Here is a 19151-nt window from a genome sequence, read left to right as displayed (position 1 = left end):
AACAGAGAAGGAGCCGCAAGGCATGAAAAGAACATCTGTCATTATTTACACGTGTATCATTTAATCATATATACCTAATGTCTATGTGAGCACAACAATAAACATGAGAAATTTAGATAGACCAGCAGAAGAACGTGAAATCTATTTAATGAGCCCAAAATTCCACAAGCTGCTCTGCCAATTCCTCATATTTGGTGCTGGGGAATTCGTGGCCCGCATTGAAGAATCGGAATTGCACGTTCCCTTCCAGCGCGGCGGTAGCGTCAGCGACGAGGTCATCCTTGATGATGATGCTGTCGTCGACGCCGCAGCAGATCAGCACCTTGTCATGGCGCAGGCCGATGACTTCTTTCTGCTGCCTCCGCTGCGTGAGGATCCGCCCCAGCCGTTTCCAGGCGTCGAGCTGCGTCTGCTTCAGAATGGGTCCGTTGCGCATGCTCGACATGAAGGCGGGCACGAACCCCGGGTGATGGCGGACCTGCCAACTGACCGCCGCTTGGGTGGTGAGGGTCGGATACGCCCTGGAGAGCAGCTGCTTCTGGGCGTCTGAGGACAGCTCCTGCGTAAGAGCGGCATTTGCGTCTGCTTTCTTCTTGGGCGTGATGACCGGGCCGGCTCGCAGTCGCATGCTGGCCAGGGAAGCGAGCACGCTTTCGGGGGTCAGGTTCTGCGAATACAGGAGGCGCGTCTGCAGACTGATGTGCGAGTCCCGGATCAGACCGGACGGCGCCAGCAGGACCACTGACGACAGCATGTCCGGGAAATGCGACGCGAAGGCCGCGCAGATGCCGCCTCCCAGCGAGTATCCGATCAGGGAGAAGCGGCCGGATGCGGCGCCCGTCCAGGACAGCGGCGACGACGTCAGCGCCAGGAGGATCTGCGTCGTGAAGAGGCGCGCATCCTGGGGGAGGTCGGACGGGGCGTCTGAGTAGCCTCGTCCGAAGCTGTTAACAAACTAGTCAGTAGACGTCCATCTTCTTAAGTTTGGTGTCAAAAAATTGAAGCTTATCGCATGTCATGTGGTTGCATACAGATCAAACAGCATCACCCGGTATCCACGGTCGACCAAAGCATGGGCGAGCCCACCCAGCGCAAGACACGGGGTCGTGATGCCATGGACGAGGAGAACCTTGTGCCCGTCCTCGGGACCCCATTCGTAGACACGGATCGAACCATACGGCGTGGACACGTCTCGCGCGCCAGGGAACACGTCCACGGGCAGGGGCAGGGCCTTTTTCTCTTCGTCTGACAGCGACGGGAGGAGCGTCTTCAACGGCGAAGGGAGGACTTTCCAGCCGTGCGGTTTTGACAAGACCGAGCTGAGCGCCAGACCGAGGGCGAAGGATGCCCCCGTCACGGCCAGAAGGGGGCCTCGCGTCTCAGGACGCGCAACGGAGGCGGTCACGAAATCGGCCGCCTCAGTGAGCCACGACATAGCCATTATCACGGAGTATTCTACAATCTAGAAAACCTTGGTCGGGATCGGAATATCGATGGTGTTTGATGCCAGAGATACGGCAGTGTGGGGGATATCTGTGATACCCGATAAAACTAGCCCGATACCCGAGAGCCGATTCGATTAGCTTGTAGTTCGGAACCTCGGGATATCTCCGTACGGCACATGAACTAAAATAGGAATAAAGTAGAAACAAAGTGAAAATAAAGTAAAACTAAAGCGAAAAATCAGAAAAAGGAAAGTAAACAATTAAAAATAAAAGTAAATAATCGTTTAAGACACTGTATCGAGTTTCTTTTTTTTTTTGATCAGTGGCTCGTTGCCGAACGGTAATTACGGGGGTCTGGTGTCTTCGGACGATCCCAGATACACGAGGGGACCACCTTGAGTCAGTTGTAATAAATTGTCATTCACGATCGCCTAGCCAACAACCGATTAGCAAACTGGCGGCGAACTCAAAATACTCTCCGTCTTCCTTTCCTATGTCAACCATATCTCGACAGAACAAACGTACCCATCTGTTGACATTCCAGAGTATGTCTTGTTCTGTATGCACGGCGGTCCAGCTTCTCGTATCGGCAACGGGTAGTGTCCTCGCATGAGGTACTCGCCAAGCAGGATGATGGACACAAATGAACGATATTTCCCGTGGACGCCGCCGTCTTCCACTGAGTGGTGGCATCGGAAAAGAAATGGCGTCCATCTGCATCGATCTCGTAGCGGCCGCCGAAGAAGACGAACTCGGCTGCGACCCGGAGACGCTGGTGTATAGAATCGAATCGGTGGCTCTTTTCATCTTCCAGCAACCTGCTGGCCTCCATGCCCAATTTTCTGAAGGAGCCACGGTAATTTCTTCGTCGAGATCACCACTTGGCGAGGAGATGCGTCTATAAAATCCCGGATCGTGAAACGCATGCCAGCCATGTTCAAGACGTCGACCAGCAGGCCAAAGAAGCACCACGATTGGACGAAGACAAGGGCATCATCCTTGCTCAAGTGGGAAAAATCTCCGGTGATGATCTCTTGGGGGTCAATTCCCACGCGCTGGGGGGATTCTCGATGGGTAGGAATATGATCCATGAGCTTTGCTGGAGAGGCTGACTGATCCTACCGCAGGGGTCCAGGAATGAAGAATCAACCGTAAGATCGAGACAAAACACGAAACAACGAAGAAGACAGATAACAGAGACGATTACGCTCCGTGACCCCGAAATAACGATGGGTGAGCCCCGTGATTCGACATGATCCCTGCCTCGCAGGATGGCCGTGCAGACCGTTTGAGTAGTCAGGCGGATTTCCAACGCCGTGCACCTGGCATATAAACGGGGCCAATGCCGATTTCAGCTTGCAGGAATACGGTCAGTCTTCTCCTCTCTACCTATTTCTAGCATGACAGTCATGACAGTCACAGGAGAAACTACAGCCACCTCTGCAGCCCGCCAATTCGCGCGCGTCAAGTACGTCGAGCCCGATGTCTCTGCCGACCCCTGGAAGTGCGACTTTTATGCCCTCCCACCACCAAAGTCCATCGTCCATGCCGAAGTAACCTTACACGACCTCCGCCCAGAGATCTTCACCGAGTCCTCTCCATATAAGCTGGAGACCCATGGCTTTACCGCTGTCAAGCACCAGTCCGCTCTCCTGGCTCCCCCGTACACCGTCGAGAGCCGCAAGGATGCGAGGCTCTTCGAGAGCATCTACCTACCAGAAGTCAATGACATTGTCAAGGCGGCCACCGGGGCACGCAAGGTCTTCGCACTGAATGCCGCGGTGCGCTACGGTCCTGCCATCTCCAACCCAATTCAGAAAGACTCCAACGGATGCGGCTATGGCATCAAGCTCGATCTCCACGAGATGGGGTTCGACGAGCCCCCGAATCCACGCTGGGATCTGCAGGTCGGTCCCGCACGCGATATGCACATTGATTTCTCCCCAGATGGCGCGCGGCAGGTCATCCGCTATTACCGGAACGAGATCATAGAGGAGGCCCAGGATATCATCGCTACCGAGGATGCGGCAGCGGCATCGAACGAGGAGCCCCAGGCACGCCGCTATGCGATGTACAGCGTATGGCGTCCGCTCAACACAGTCACACGCGACCCGATCGCGGTGTTGCATCCAGCCTCCTATGATGCAGACCAGGAACTCGTGGAGTACTTCAACAAGCAACCAGGCCCCAAGGGGCCCTTTATCGGCGGAGTTCACATGTTGAAAGGCGATAAGGCGGACTCCCATCGATGGTACTGGATTAGTGGGCAAGAGAATGACGAGGTCCTTTTGATTCAGTTCTTTGACAGTCATGCGCGCAAGGAAGGGAGACCTGTTGGAGCACCGCACGGTAGCCCGGAGCTCTTGGGTGTCGAGCACCAAGAGTGGAGGCAGAGTATTGAAGTTCGGGTTGTTGCATTTTGGTGACAGATCTACCATCTATGGAGATTTGCAATAGCTATGATCTCGTATATATACTAGGATATTCTCCGTCAGGCGCTTGAGAACAAAAAGGTAATATACTAAATATACAGGTGCTGTCATTTCTTTATTATAAACATAACTATATGACACTTTGTGATTAGCAATGATGGTTCTCTCAAAATGTACAACTTGAGCAATGCCTGCATTTTACCCAAGATTATGTCCCAACACTACTGTCCGGATCTGAATGTCCCCTTTGTAAGTCTCTGGAGATTGGTTTAGGGATATGGAGAACGGTAAGCTACCTTCGTGAATCGAGCGTTTAATCCGACTATCGATCGCGAGTACAAACCTCAGGCAAGGAGAAGCAGCTCTCATCAAGCCTCGTAGTCAACAGGGTCATTGCTCAAGATCCAACAAGGACAGTCAAGTCGAATGTGTCGACGGCCGTCGCGGTTCCGCATCCATCTCGCTAGCTACTGGTTCTCTCGCAGGCAATTCTGCCATATTATCAGGGCCCCGATCCAGGAATGGCATTTCATTCTTTGCGCTTTGCGCAGTCGTAGAATCAAGTTCAGGCCTAAAGTCGTCGGCGTGCAGTTCTGGCTTCAACTGATTATAGCCTGCGGCCATGGAATCAGGCCTCACTGCCCTCTTCCTTTTTTTTTACGGCGCAGAATAAAGGTGATTGCTAGGAGAATAAAGTAACGACAACGATAGGGACGACCACGGCAGGAGCAATAATGCTCGCATTTGACTGGGAGCCCGACAATGGGGATGGGAATGGTGATGGTGAATTAGAAGGTGCTGCTGTTTTGTATACGGTGACCAAGTTTGCTGCTGTTGTTGCTGTTGTTGCGTCTGTAGTCGATGCCACAGGCGAACTTGTCGTATAGTACCCAAGGGACGATAGCTGTTGATTCAATGCAGACTGAGAGGCAGAAAGCGCAGATAGCTTTTGGAAAGATCATGATGCTGTATCCTGAGGATGTCCCTGCGGTTGGGGAAAAAAAAGGCAAAGCGAAAGTGTAGATTAAGGGAACGATAAACAGTCACTGATCCTACGGGTACTATTAAACAACGTTTCCAGAAGACTTCCTTGGTACAGTACCAAGCATCATTCGTCCACAGAAATGGAAAGCAGATTGGGGGAACCCCGCTTTAAGTAGTTTGTCCTAACAAAGCTGAGCTGAACATCACTCTGGGGCAACTTGCAGGGGTCTTTCTGCCCACCTGCAGCATCAGGCCCGGATGGGCACAGGAGCCCGTTTCCCGAGATGGTTGTTGATCGACAGGAATATTCTTTCTTCATATGGCGGAACCGCCGTACTTTCAATTACGTGCAGGGATCTCTTCCAGCTAACTCAGAACAAGCTAGTCATTAGCGATCGAGGCTGTAATCGGCACATCGAACTGTTCATCAGTTGATCCTCTTATCCACCAATACGCGGGATGATTTCAGGCCCGTCATTGTCCATCATCTTGTCGCCAACCCAGACTCAGTTGACCAATAATAGATGAAGAATTCGATGGGGTAATATCCTCTCTCACGCGTTGTTACTTTTTGTCTTGACGTTTAGTTCAGTCCTGAGCGATTCTCCGTTTTCGATCGCAGTTCATCTGTTCTCTTGTACTGTACGTATATTTGTGCACCATGGAGTATATCTCTGACTGATTTAGAATCTAAATTTCGTACTATATAAGTACAGTACAGAGATAGGAATACTAAAGTCCATGTAAATACTACCTAGGTACCTAAGCAGGTAGAACTCCGGATTAGGTAGGTACCTTGTCTCTACCCGGTATCGGCAAGTTCCCATACGTGACCTAACAAGGGCTTAGGGTTAGGGTAGGGCAGACCCATCTACCAAGAACTTCACGAAAACAGAAACAGAAGTAACTATGAGTCCCTTGCTCTTTATGACATTCTCTGCAGACCTTTTCGGGTTTCATCAAGGACATATCAGCTGGCCGGGTGATATGCCTTATAGACCTGCAGCGCTCCCTCCACAGATTGCACGATTCCAAAAAAGATGGTCAGGATCAGAACCGCAAAAGCTACCCAGAATGTGTACCACTGCACACCGTTTCGCCGGTCGTACCACCACTGTGACACGTTGCTGGGGCGGGCCTCGTCATAAACCTGCTTCAGCATCACCAGCCGGTCGTGCCAGAATCTAAAATTCTTGATTTGACGGTCGTCGGTACGAAGCTGGCCGCATCTAAACAGCCTGGGGTCTATAACTGTCATCTGCGATGGAGAGAGGCTCTGAAACCATTTCCGGGTGGGTTTCTCGGACTGAGTAAAAAGGAGTGCAAGCGTGCGCAAGGTCTCGTCCATGAATCCATCGGGAAAGAGCGACCTGTTGGGACATATTATTGTCAGCTGGACGTTCCAAGGCGATGAACTGTATGTACACCTATGGTGAACAGTTACCCACTCTTCTCGTTGATACTCCAGAAATGAGACATGGTGAAAGATCTCCACCGCCCTATCATCATTGATCAGTCGCAAATGATCGGCCAGGTTGCTAGTAGCAACAATTTCCAGACCAGCAATGCGGTTCAAGTTCCGCGCATTGAATGCCTTCTCCAGTTTGACGTCCTTGTTGCCAGGTGTCGGAGGCGTCCCGAAATGGCCTTCCAGAAATTGTCTCATGGAACCCTCTGTCCACTGCAGCTCTTTTCGACCAGAGATGGCATACCGATATCTCCCAAAGTTCATCATGAGGAGGAGGCGCGCAGCAAGGTTGATCGAACCATCTCGCATCTCCAGGTCATTGGAAACACCATCACTACCATTGCATGGAACGTACTGTCTAACCACGTCTCTCTCCATGGGCTCCTTGAGCCGGTTTGCGATATCCAGGATGTCTCGATGGACTCTTGCAGAAGTGGATCTGCCGCCGTCGTGTAATGCCTGATTGCACTGGTCAGTATAGTAGGCAAAGTACGGTCCCAATTCTAGCTCAGAGCTAGGCTCTCCGTTGAACAGTCTTTTGGGCGGATTCCCCCAGAGACTGTGAGCGATGGTCGCCTGCAACTCTGCAGAAATATCTGCAGCGCGTCGGAGTGGATCATCAAGAGATGCCATTCTTTTGTCTATGGAGTACTAGCAATTGAGTGAAAAACAAAAGTTGACTCTTATAAAGGAAACCACGACGCTCCGCGTTGGCATGCCCATGGTCAAGAAAAGCGTCTTGCAAAGCGGGGCTGTGAACAAGGCTTCCTGCAAGGCTGAGAGGCTGAGGCTGAGAAAACGAGTCTCCAACCCTCACCACCTTCTCTTCAGATCACTGTATCATAATCACCTAGACTACCCATCTCCAAGCTACGTATATCGGGCCAAGTCGCATTGGTTTTTCCACTATTGAGACGATGACTTTTGCAATGGCACGATGACTTGGCCTGGCCCGGTCAAACGATCTCCTCCGGACTCGCAAAAGTCGCTGCAGGTGGCCGAATCCCAACGACTCAATCGGCGAAATGATTCTCTTCGATGGTCTGAAAAAGGGATACACGTGCTGGAGGGCCATAGGACCCGCGCGAAGACTGTTCGACGATGAACTCGGTCCAGCCATCATTAACATCTTGCTAAGTATGTAGCTACCATGATAGGTGTTTGTTTGCACCAAGAGTCAAGAGGGAGAGCGAATTCATTTCTCAATGTATCTCTGGATTGGATTGGATTGTATGGCCTCACCACAGATTGATTGTCTGGGTTGCGACGAGACAATTCTCGATTGTGTATAGGTATATATCCATCTGTTTGGGCTTGTCCGGGTTGAGACGAGAATATTCTCGATTGTGTGTATAGGTATATATATCTTGTATATAGTTTAATTAATTCTAGTGAACGAATCTGAAATCCAACCGCTTGTTCCCTTCGTCCGTGGTATGTTCGATATAGTACCTTTTCTCCTGTAAAAGATGTCAGTAATCCTCCGTCTGCAGAGAAAGAAAAAAGAAGAAGGCTGGAAGGCGACGCGATATGTAATCTTACCTCCTCAGTCATAGCATCCCACTTCCTCGCCTTCCATCGGTTCCTCGCAATGTAGTAAAACTTTGTCGCGATGAACAGCCCGATGACGAGGATGTTGATGATCATCAGCGTCGTGTTTCCGCGGTGGTAGAGCGGCGCGTCATCGGCGCGGTAGATGTTGGCTGAGATGATGTTGCCGAGTTGGACGCACACTGTGAGTTTCAGCCAGTTGGTCAGTCGGCCAGCTCCTTACTGTACTGTGCGGTGGGGAATTGTATAAAGAAGGAACATACTGTTGTACACGGCCGCAGAGATAGACCTTGTCCGGACCGAGCCGGAGTTTGTTGACGTCCATGCCCTAGACGAAGTTAATAAGACAAAATATTAGCAAACAGTATTGAATTTGTGTCATCACTGTCAATCTTTTATATATGGATGCACTTACACCAAGATCGCATGACAATACGGATAACTCAGCAGCACGGTGATCAGCGCGAACGTGGGCCAGGGCTCCGTCATAACCCCTGGCCAGTACCGCAAGGCGATGATGCAGGGCAGCGTCCAGAGGGGCTGGAGCATGCTGACGAAAGTCCGCTCGCCGACCCGTTCGCTTAGCCAGGTGATTCCTAGAAGAGTGAAGATGCCGGCGACGGTGTTGGGGATTGTGAGGAGGTTGGTGTCGAACTGTTTCGTGCGTGACTCGATCAGCACATACATTATGTACAATACATAGGTAGGAAGGAGGTAAATATGCAAAGGCTTGTATATGGTACTCACCGGGTTGAATCCCAGAGCTCGTAGCGAAAGCGTCAGGTACGTCCCCGGAGGCGACTGCGGGATATACGCGATCAACCCTAGCAAGTAGATCTATTGCTCATTGTTAGAACGAGAGAATAATGGCTCCTAGAGGCTTGACTTGTATTGTCTTACCGGCCAGAGATCGTAATCGGTGAGAGATCGCCACAGCCGACTCGGGGTGATGGCCATTCGATTATGCATGTCACCTGCATTCAATTCCTCTTAGTAGGAATCCTTTAAAAGAAATGTGGATCCGTTAACAAACCCTTCGTTGGATCATCACGCAGCACGCGATTGACGACTATAGCGACCTCCCGGTCCGTGAACCACCCGTTGGGCCGGTACCAGGCTTTCGTCTGCACAGCGGACGCAGGCATGAGGAAGAAGGCTGCAATGCCCACCGACAGGGTGATGATGCCCTCGATTAAGAATAGCCATCTAAAATGAGAAAACATTGTCAGAACAGAAACAGTCCCAAATGGAAGACTTGTGCATTACCTCCACCCTGCTATTCCGTGAACACCGTCAAGATGGAGCAGCGCGAATGCCAGCAGCGAGGTAACGATCCCGGTGATACTCAAGGAGGTCCAGAAGAAGCTATTGAGTGTTATCATCATGAACATCCATAGCGTGGTCAAGATTTATAGGGAGTATCAATACCTTAGCCGAATGGGAAGTTCCTTACTGGTATAGAAATACGACAGCCACAGCACGAGGTCGGGGATGAAACCACCCTATATATATAGATAGGTCAGTCGACAGACAGAAAGAAGATCCATATATACCAAAATGTCTACTAACCTCAAGCAATCCCAGAAGAGAGCGAGTCGCATAGAAAGTCGACTTCCCCGTCAGAGCCACCTGACACATGGCCACAATCGACCACAGCGTCATCTGCGTCGGAATCCATCGATCCGGACCGAGCTTTTTTGACACGAGCTGCGAGGGGATTTCCGCGCATAGGAACGAAATCAGGAAGATGGTGTTGCCTACAAAACATCAGATCGACTTTCTCATAATACACCATTGTATATGACATGTGACAGGATGGGTGGATTGATTGTTTACCGTAGTTGTAGTCTGACAGGATGAATTTCAGTATCAAGTCATGTCGTTTAAATCTAACTAGGAGTACATACCATTCGTCGTCAGGCCCAGCTGGTCCAACATATTGTCCGACACAGCCTGGCTAAGGTTCCCTCTATCGACCTGAAGGGCAAAGAACATGGTACACTAGAAGAGCATTTTCAGCAAGACTGATGAGCATGCTAATTGGTCTGTCTGTACTTACAGCCCACAAGCAAACATGCCAATCCAACTTTCGGACCAGTCTCCTCTCCTCCTGTGGTGTCCACTAAAGATTCGGATCGAACACATGACGGCACTCGTATTGGGCCTTTTCGTACAATGCGGCATAATGGGCAGCGACGGCGGGATCGGCGAAGGGATTGTCAGAAAGGTCGGACGCGTCCACGCTGGGAGAGACGCTGCTCGACGAGGATACAGCGGCCTCTCCCTTTTTCGTCACTCCACGAAGAGGCGTATGCTCGTCCGGAGGAGTTGCGGTAGGATCTCGAAGCTCCTTCACCGTGTCCTCCAAAGGGCCTTTTCGTGGATCAGTCGAGACTGACATGACGAGCGAGGAGGGGTGAATGGTCACAACAGACTGTATCGTATATATCTATGAGACGACGAGGATGAGGATGACAGTGAGGAAGACGGTCCCCGATCTCCCAACAAAGTTCGCAGACGGAAAAAGAAACGAGGTGCCATTATTATAGATCCTAATAATGCGATCCATATATATATAGATTGTATTTGCTATGCTTGCTTACCCGAGAGCCCAGACCAGCGCAATTATTGTTCTGTAGAGCATGGTCGATAACATGGGGCTCTAGAAAAGGTCCCTCTCCATGGTGGCATTCCCATGACAGATGGTGTCATCTGTGATGCACCGGTGCCGCGGAATAAATGGCGAATAATGATAACGCCATTGTTAATTTTATCGAGCTTCCTGTTTTGGTTTTAAAGGGTGCATTAATATGGACTCAATAAGACATCGCGTCTGCGGAGCGGTTGGCGAATGTGTTGCGAGTATGTTGTGGTAAAAGCACGTAATTTGCGTCACGATATTCGAAATACATACCTGCATCCAGCAACACATCTCTCGGCAGTTGTAACTTTTTTATTGGAACCCTCGGGGAGAGCCAAGATGTTTAGTTAGATAACTTAGCGCCGGGTAATAGCCGACACCAAAGAAATTATAGATATATCGCAGGATATTATTTCGACTTCGTAGCTTGATGTTGGAGTAGAAATGCAACCATCGATTGCCCTTTTTGGAAGGTGAAAAATAAATAGCCGGAAATTCTTGGAGAGAAACCAAAGACTTGCCAGAATGCTTAGCATATATCAAACAATGCACACTAAAGATAGTCATGCTAATAATAAGTTGTCTAAAAACTGCGCCGAGGCGATTCGATGATACTAACCTGCGGAGTCAGATGTCCATCCTCCAACGGTTTGCCACAAACGAAATAGCAACCATAATAGTCTTCCTGGGTGTGCTTCAATTTTCTCTGTATAGCATTCACTAGATTGCTCTGTTTCCTGCGATGTTTACTTCCATCGCACTGCCATCCTTGTTTTTGCGCGGGAGATCACATGTATAACGAGTCAAGTTTTCCGAACAAGATTTGGGATCTCCGGCTAATCAATCAAAATATAATCCTCATCGAAAGGCTCACAAGACCAACAAAAAGGAGGATTTGAATTTGCGACAATCACAGTAGAAGAAAAACCTTCCTGGAAAAGAATGGAAACAGCTGCGAGCCTTGCGGGCCAGTTCTTATGCGCTTTGAAAACGGCAGAAGTTTCTGGGCAATTAAGTAGTCCCTCCCACGTATCGATGGAAACCTCCGGTTGACGTGATCTCTCAGTAGGGCCTGTTAGAGGCAGAACTACTGATTTATTGAGACCGTATTTATAAGGCCCGACTGGATCGACCTTGCTGGACGTGTTCGTATTGTGATATAAGGCGTAGCCATTTGGGTGAGCGTCAACCGACATAAAAACTGTGTAATGGAATACCGTCTGGGATCTTTTGCAGCTCAAGGCAAGCACGAGTTTATTCTTGCTTAGAGATAGAAGGGCACTCGAACGAATTGTAAACTTGGTCATGGATATGGAACAAATGTCCCAGATGATCTGGTGGTCAACGCGTATCATCACTAATATCTCAGGTGCTTTTGGTCAACCGTACGACGTTCTTCTCCAGAATCACCGAGCTCAGTAATCAAAGAAGGTATTTCAAACCCAAAGCACTGGCAGAGTCGACTCGCCTTGGAATGACACATTCTATAGCATATGCCTTGATGGCGACAGTGACAATCCGAAAAACAAACGGGTTCGCAAGAGCAAGAGGTGCCAGAATCTCTAGGTGTGTGTCGAAGAACCCATCTGCAGTGGGTCCTTGGACGGGTTTGCAGACTGTAGACCCACGGTGATCACTCCTTCAGACAGGATGAGAGGATCATCGAACAAAACTGGCACTGGCTTGTTTGTAAACACGGTAAGTTTGGGATAGATACCACGACGACAATTCCGGTAAAATGGAAGCATTCGATACTTGTTGAAGTATTCCTTGCAGAAGGCACTCCAGTTCACTCAGTGCCTGTCTCCGCGCTTCAATGACTGTATAATATGTTGAACTTCCGCTATTGACTGGTAAGTTGACGTTCTTGAGAATCAGCATCACTGCTCTGACTTTTTGACCTCTCCGCACTGCGAAACGAGGAACGAGCGCTCGCATACAACTCAGCCAGTAAAGGTCGGAAAATCGCCTTACTGGCTGCCATCAAGGCTGAAGAGAAGAAAGACACATCTTCACCAGCAATATTTCAATCTGCCTGCATCTTTCAACAACGTGCTCAAACCAGATGGCTGTAACCTCTGCGGGGTCCAGGCTCTCGCCAACATGCACGCTCAGCTCTTCGAACAGAGCACCTCGTCTCCAAGCAATCATGTGGAAGTGTCTTTCCGCATCGTCCGTCTCCTGGTGCTCAATGCTTTCCCCAAAGCCGCGAGTCTTTCAGCGCTTCGAACTTCACCAAGGAGAAATCGAAATTGAAACCCGCAAGAGCGGCGGTGCTTTCATTTATTGCGGAGAGGATAGAGATGGCGAATCGTCCAATCGACATATCTTGAAATTGGCGCAGCAGATCATGTTTATGAAAAGATTGTTTTGAAGGGGCCAGGGGAAAATAGAAGAAGTTAAAACCATGCTATTATATTGAGGGGAAGTATTATTCATTAAAGAAAGAAGAGAGGGCAGCTCACATGACAGCATGAGGCCATGTGATGTCATGTGAAGCCAAGCCCGGGGTCCCCAGACCCAGAGTGCTGGGAATACTTACCACGCAACCGGGGACAGTAGGACCCATATTGAAACTTGGAGGCTAACTTCTGATTGCACAAGAGCTGACCAGGTCCCGTATTGAATCATGGCTGGTAACTTTCCACTGGCCAAGGTGAGATTAAGCTCATGAGTCCAGATGAGCCCAGGTAAGCCCAGGTGAGGCCCCATCCGGGTAATCAGAGCCATCCGAGTAGGTACCATACTGCCGGGAGCACCTAAACTCACATTAAATCTTGGCGGGTAGCTTCTCATTGCACGAGAGCTGAGAAAGCCCCATATTGAAACATGGCGGGAAAAGTCCGGGTGAGTCTATGTGAGGCCAGGTGAGGTTGAGCCCAGAGTCCGGAAGGGAAGAGACCCATCTCGGCAGGTGACTTGAGTCATGTGAGAGGTCTTTATGGCAGCAGACTGCTAGTGGGTGTAGAAGTAATCAACGCCATAAATGGCGTCTCAAAACTTAGGGCAGTAAATGAATTTATCCTATTCTAGTTATAAACTCGCCTTCAGCAGTTGCAAAGCTTCTATACTATACTATACATGCTCCATTTGAATGGACGTACATACAGTAATCTTACATTATCTACTTTCATAACATAATCTGCCCTTTGATGCCAATAGCAGAAATACTCTATCAACACAGCGGTGGTGATCGGGCTGCCTGAAGCGTTTTTGACGGCCGAGGATCCCCCTGCAATATGGACTGCTTCGGCCAGAAGACCAAGTAGAGGAAATATTGAGACGCTTGTAGAATATTTTCATGATCGCAAGAGGTCTCGTATGTTCAATGGGAAGGAGGAAAAGATCTTATAAGGAAACTATATCTGAGTTGGGTTCTACCAGCCCACTGGACAACCATGGATAGAGATCACGTAGCACAAAGCCAGGTAGAGTGAGGGTTGGCAAAGAAGTCAGCTGAAGTAAAAGTTTCACCGCCATGGGAGTTCACACAAAGAAGAGGTCAGAGTGCTGGTTTTACTGGCTGCCACTTCATTCAAGGATAAGCACGTAGAGACCTGTATTCTGAGTAACTTGCTAAGTCATCCAGACAAAGGAACAGACACAGGTGTACGGTATCCTTATAAAGAAGAGAATAGAAAAGACAGGCAGAGTAGTATATCAAAAAGTCATGCAATGTTCTTGTCACATGCTTTAGCTCATTCAAAGATCGAAGCAGACAAAGTAGATTTATACAGACATACATAGGTACTCTTGATGCAAGCTAGCAGCTGCCTGCTCATTTCTGTCAAGGAGAGGCGGAGGCATATGTAAGGTACGCCATCTGTGTCATATCTACACGCTGATTAGCTGAGCAGACGTTGAGTTGACGCTGAGGAGGAAGGTTGGCAGAATCAAAAGTTTCCCAAAGTTTTCATTCGAGCACCGGCCATCCCCTCCCCCGCCACCATAAAGAGCAAATTCAATTTCAACGCATCCTGAAACATAGACCTGTTGAAAATTTCGACTCCAGTGTCTAGTGAACTGAATGCAATGCAGATGTCTTGAAATGTACCCCACACATCCGGAAGATCGTCGGCCCGTGCAGAATCCGTGCTAGTCGGGGAGAGCTCCATAATAACAATAAGCTCCGGCGTATCGCAGAAAGATAAAAATGCAAGTGATCCGCCTCGCGGAGACAGAGTCACGATCTGCATTGACCTTGAGATTCCGGCCAGACGCCATGTTCGACACCGTCTGCACATTCCCTTTACCGTCCGATCTCTTTGCCCAGGCGATCCATCCCAGCGAACCGATTGTCTCCGTGGGCCTCTCCTCCGGCCATGTACAGACCTTTCGACTCCCCTCCACGGCGGCCGCGGTCAACGGCGACAATGGCAGAGCTTCCAGGAGATCGTCGATGAATGGCACCGGCCATATAGACACCATGTGGTCGACGCGAAGGCACAAAGGGAGTTGCAGGTGCTTGGGCTTTGGAATTGACGGTCGGACACTCTACTCTGCGGGCACGGATGGAATTGTCAAAGCCGCAAAGGTCGAGACGGGGGTCGTGGAGAATAAAATTGCTATTCCGCCGGGGAAGGACCGGTAGGGCTGCCCACTGCATTGATCGAGAAAAGAAAAAAAGAGAGGGCTCTCCAATTGCCAACTGCCCTCTTCATTCATTCAAGCTTCTCTGCCTACGAATTACTGACGCTCCTTTGCTTTCTAGCTCGATATCAGATGTCGATGCGCCAACGGTTATTCATGCCCTCTCGCCCCAAACACTCATCTTGGCGACGGATTCTAGTGCCCTTCATCTCTATGATCTCCGTATACCATACTCCACTGTCTCTGCACGGCCAGAACAGACGCATTATCCGCACGACGACTACGTTTCTTCTCTCACCCCCTTACCTCCTTCCGAGACGAGCACCTCCGGTTTCAGCAAACAGTGGGTTACCACGGGTGGAACCACGCTTGCGGTCACAGACTTGCGAAAGGGAGTCATATCCCGGAGTGAGGATCAAGAGGAAGAACTGATTAGCTCCGTATACATTGGAGGTCTACCCTCCAGTGGTACCAGCGTCGGAGCAAAGGTCATTGTTGGCGGTGGCGGAGGTGTCCTCACTTTGTGGGAGAAGGGTGTCTGGGACGATCAGGATGAGAGAATCTACGTTGACCGCAAAGCTGGCGGTGGGGAAGCTCTCGAGTCTTTAATATTGGTGCCAGACGAGTTGGGAAAAGGCAAAATGATCGCCGTCGGTCAGGCTGATGGACAGATCGCGTTTGTCCGAATTGGTCCAAACAAGGTCGTCGCCCGGGTCTCCCATGATGAGGTTGAAGGGGTCATTGGCCTTGGCTTTGATGTGGAGGGACGCATGGTTAGTGGAGGCGGTCAAGTGGTAAAAGTATGGCATGAAGCTGAGGGAGATGCGAACGGGGCACTTGGGAAGCGGATGATGGACAGTGATAGTGGTGATGATGATAGCGATAACGATAGCGACGAGGACGACAGCGATGAAGAGAAGGAAGGCAGAAAGCGACGCAAGAAGCGGAAGAGAGTCAAGGGCAAGGACCGGAGTGGAGGACAGCAGGTTATGGCATTCAAGGATCTCGATTGAATATCCCAACCAGCACGAAGTGGATACCCAGGCTGGACTGGCATGTAAAGAGAAAACACTTCTTTTGTGGCATTGCATCGTCGGTGTTTTAGGGAGTCATTTCTGAGTTGGTCATTCCATGTACCATTCTATGATATCATATAGTACTGTAATGTACATACATACAGAGAGCCATAAGATCAATCGTTCTCAGCCACTTTTTTCCTTAATTGGTAATCCGAAGTAGAAGTTAGGATGAATTGAGATTGTATTTCGAGCGTATCATCCCGCATGCTGATCAAGAGCCGATTCAGCAACAAAAGTCCCTTATGGATGGCGGGGCTCTCGGATGGAGTGGGGAGTGGGGTCAAACAGCCCCGGCATCATTGCCGATGTAATGATGGATTATGATTATGATTGTTGACGGAGAATCAGTCGTCCTCAAAGAGATTCGCCAAGTATCTCGTGAGTAAAATCTAATTAAGACGGGGACGAAGAATTATTTATCGTCAATGGTAGGGCGACGTATACTTATGGTCGGCACTAAGCTTAGAATTGGCGGGTAAATTATAATACCTTACCTTAATCCCTGAGAGAATTGCCGATTGCTCTGCCTCTGCCCCACGAAACTTTCCTCCTCCCTGGAACCACAGTGACATTGCTATGGGGTCACGATGGACGGTCTTCTCCAATGGCACTGAAGAGCAGGGACTTTGCGGGTGGGGGGTATGAAAAGGCGATGTCGGGAAACCCATGCTCTCCCTGGAGCCCAATACTTGTCTTTTATGCCTACAAGGTGAGTATCTTCTGGAGGCCGTCCGGCGCTTCCTCCCACCTGGTCAGAAGTGGTGGGCTGTAAGACTGTAAATAAAGACTCAGCTCCATTCGATAGAGCTCCCAAGGGGATAATTGTCCTGTCAACAATGAATCAGAAATGGTCGACATTATTTCTGGTAGGAATAAAAACTTTGAAAGACTACATACAGCATCAACATCTAGAACACCTGTGGTGGATATTCTCTGCACTCCTTCAGGAAGGTGGACCCATTCGGAACGAAGTTCCACATATAATCATCTTGTATTGTCATCTTCTGAAATGAAGGCATAACTTTGTCTGAGTTCTCAGATGTTTCATATCCTCCCTCTAAAACTAAACTTCTGCAATAAATATAATGATTATTGCTCTCACCATCTGCAAAGTTGCCATAAGCTAATATGATGAGACTTTGGAGGCCCTTTGGGCCAAAGGCCCATTCAGCGAAAACTAAGACCTCCTCTTCTGTAGCTATTGGAACTATTAGATAGGCAAACCTTGCAAACTTTTCTGGAACTGCCAATAGTGAGTTTCTGATAACTTTATTAATATGGTGGAACTGATACTGATGCTAACTGGCAATTACCTCGGGTGCCAGAAAGTCAATTGGATTATGTCCCACACGTATGTGCAGTAATTTCAACGACATATTGGTTGCCAGATGCTGGAGTCGTAATCTCTGTATTAACTGCCGTCAGCTGCACCGTGACTGGCAAATTTTCGTATATATGAATCGGACAGGATAGTCTTACCAAAACTTCGGGCCGCTCACACAGTCCAATACATTCGAGATCGCACTTGCTTAGTAGTTGGCGCAATTCAGCCCTTCCAAAGGAAGCAACATCCTGATCAGGGTTTATATTCAAAGATCTAAGATCCAGTTCGTGGTTGTAATCGGCGTCACCCTCATAGGAGTCAGAATAATCGTGGTCAAGAAATAGGGTCTGTCTTTTATGATATACCAATTGGCATAGGGAGGATTGGTGATGGAGAATACTATTGGCAATACTATTATAAAAGTTCTCAACGTCAACAGCAAGGTAAAACAGCTCTCGAAGGCCTTCAAAGGCGTTAAGAAACTTAACAATTCCTTGCACCCCACCAGGTTCCAAGAGGTCTGGAAATGTCAATTCCAGAGTCCATAACTGGATTTTCTGTCTAGAGTCTGCAAAACTTTCTAAAAATGAGGGTGTATCTTCATAGTCTTGCAGCCTCAGCATATGTAAGTTGCTGAAGATATGTATTTGCAATGTTATCAATGTTATTAGTAGTGGGGTATGCCTAAGTCGAAGATTACGGAGTGCTGAGAGACTATTTTTTATTAGTTTTTCTGTTCAGAGCAAAAGCATTTCCCTGGTATACCTTATTCCGATTACCCTATCTAGACAGGAACTTTTTAGATCAAAATCCCAAAAAAAGGAAATAGCCAGTATCGATAGATGGTAGGCATTGACCTCTAGGCAGGTCTGGAGAAGCTCAATATCTGTTTTTCTCCAACATAGGCAAGAGATTTCTCGGAGCTTCCAAAATCACTGAATAGTTTTATGATGCTGTTTGGATTGACCAGTATAGCAGTTATCTCAGCTTATAAAAGTAAGAGAATGTATCTCAGTCTGTCTAGTAGAGAAGTATTCTAAAATCTCCAGCAGCAGACACGTGGCTAATTCCCAGCTAAGAGAAGGAGTTAGTCCCACTAGGAGGAATGATAACCAACATTTGTACCTTAACTTTCTTAAACAGTTATCTATCAACTGAATTAGTAGAGGGGCCAAACTTGCTGCAATTGCCCTACTGCTAATCCGACCAGTATAAGGGAGAATCAAGATGTCTCCTCTTGAACAATGCATGCATGTTATTGAGCAATGAGGGAGTCAAGGACCAGTGATCTGGAGATGCTTCATATTTTGAAGATGTTGTGTCCTCACCCTGGATTGCAAGATCTTCTCTACGTCAAATTGCAAGGACGAGTTGCTAAAATGGATAGTGATGGTTTCATACAGTTTGGCAACTGTAGACCTATAAAGACTCCAGGAAATGCAACAGAGATTCCTCAGGTCCCGTGGATTCAATATCTATTGAAGTTAGAGATCTATAGTTCCAACTCAGGAGAAAGTATTTACCTCTTTCAAGATTATCTGATAAATTTCCGGTGGTATGCTAACTTGGCTGGGTCCACATGGTCAAAGGCTCCCTTTACATCCATGAAAAGAGCCCCTGCAAGCTGCTTCTGTCCC

The 19151-nt window shown here is 48.7% G+C and overlaps 7 protein-coding genes across 7 annotated transcripts; 3 read left to right on the top strand and 4 right to left on the bottom strand.

Moving 5' to 3' along the window:
* Positions 1–145: 145 nt before the first annotated feature.
* VTN77DRAFT_1614 (uncharacterized protein) lies at positions 146–1441 on the bottom strand (the record flags this gene model as incomplete). The annotated part of the gene is made up of 2 exons (XM_069417365.1): positions 146–944; positions 1032–1441. The coding sequence occupies 2 exons, from the start codon at positions 1439–1441 to the stop codon at positions 146–148; spliced, it is 1209 nt and encodes a 402-aa protein (XP_069272868.1).
* Positions 1442–2369: 928 nt separating this feature from the next.
* Positions 2370–2701, top strand: VTN77DRAFT_1613 (uncharacterized protein; the record flags this gene model as incomplete). The annotated part of the gene is made up of 2 exons (XM_069417364.1): positions 2370–2519; positions 2573–2701. 2 exons carry the CDS (start codon positions 2370–2372, stop codon positions 2699–2701), a joined length of 279 nt encoding a protein of 92 aa, XP_069272867.1.
* Positions 2702–2854: 153 nt separating this feature from the next.
* VTN77DRAFT_1612 (uncharacterized protein) lies at positions 2855–3871 on the top strand (the record flags this gene model as incomplete). Its single annotated transcript, XM_069417363.1, has 1 exon — positions 2855–3871. One exon carries the CDS (start codon positions 2855–2857, stop codon positions 3869–3871), a length of 1017 nt encoding a protein of 338 aa, XP_069272866.1.
* Positions 3872–5831: 1960 nt separating this feature from the next.
* VTN77DRAFT_1611 (uncharacterized protein) lies at positions 5832–6962 on the bottom strand (the record flags this gene model as incomplete). Its single annotated transcript, XM_069417362.1, has 2 exons — positions 5832–6231; positions 6310–6962. The coding sequence occupies 2 exons, from the start codon at positions 6960–6962 to the stop codon at positions 5832–5834; spliced, it is 1053 nt and encodes a 350-aa protein (XP_069272865.1).
* A 755-nt stretch (positions 6963–7717) lies between these two features.
* VTN77DRAFT_1610 (uncharacterized protein) lies at positions 7718–9875 on the bottom strand (the record flags this gene model as incomplete). Its single annotated transcript, XM_069417361.1, has 12 exons — positions 7718–7789; positions 7872–8062; positions 8144–8208; positions 8296–8534; positions 8628–8717; positions 8781–8854; positions 8914–9086; positions 9147–9245; positions 9309–9382; positions 9450–9637; positions 9717–9728; positions 9788–9875. 12 exons carry the CDS (start codon positions 9873–9875, stop codon positions 7718–7720), a joined length of 1365 nt encoding a protein of 454 aa, XP_069272864.1.
* A 1482-nt stretch (positions 9876–11357) lies between these two features.
* Positions 11358–11876, bottom strand: VTN77DRAFT_1609 (uncharacterized protein; the record flags this gene model as incomplete). Its single annotated transcript, XM_069417359.1, has 1 exon — positions 11358–11876. The coding sequence occupies one exon, from the start codon at positions 11874–11876 to the stop codon at positions 11358–11360; it is 519 nt and encodes a 172-aa protein (XP_069272863.1).
* A 2798-nt stretch (positions 11877–14674) lies between these two features.
* VTN77DRAFT_1608 (uncharacterized protein) lies at positions 14675–16124 on the top strand (the record flags this gene model as incomplete). Its single annotated transcript, XM_069417358.1, has 2 exons — positions 14675–15108; positions 15233–16124. 2 exons carry the CDS (start codon positions 14675–14677, stop codon positions 16122–16124), a joined length of 1326 nt encoding a protein of 441 aa, XP_069272862.1.
* Positions 16125–19151: the final 3027 nt, after the last annotated feature.

The sequence above is a fragment of the Rasamsonia byssochlamydoides genome (genome assembly GCF_041956645.1).
Source record: "Rasamsonia byssochlamydoides strain NRRL 3658 unplaced genomic scaffold VTN77scaffold_131, whole genome shotgun sequence".
Classification (NCBI taxonomy): domain Eukaryota; kingdom Fungi; phylum Ascomycota; class Eurotiomycetes; order Eurotiales; family Trichocomaceae; genus Rasamsonia; species Rasamsonia byssochlamydoides.
The sequence above is the reverse complement of the archived record's forward strand: the minus strand, read 5'-3'. Positions and strand labels throughout refer to the sequence as shown.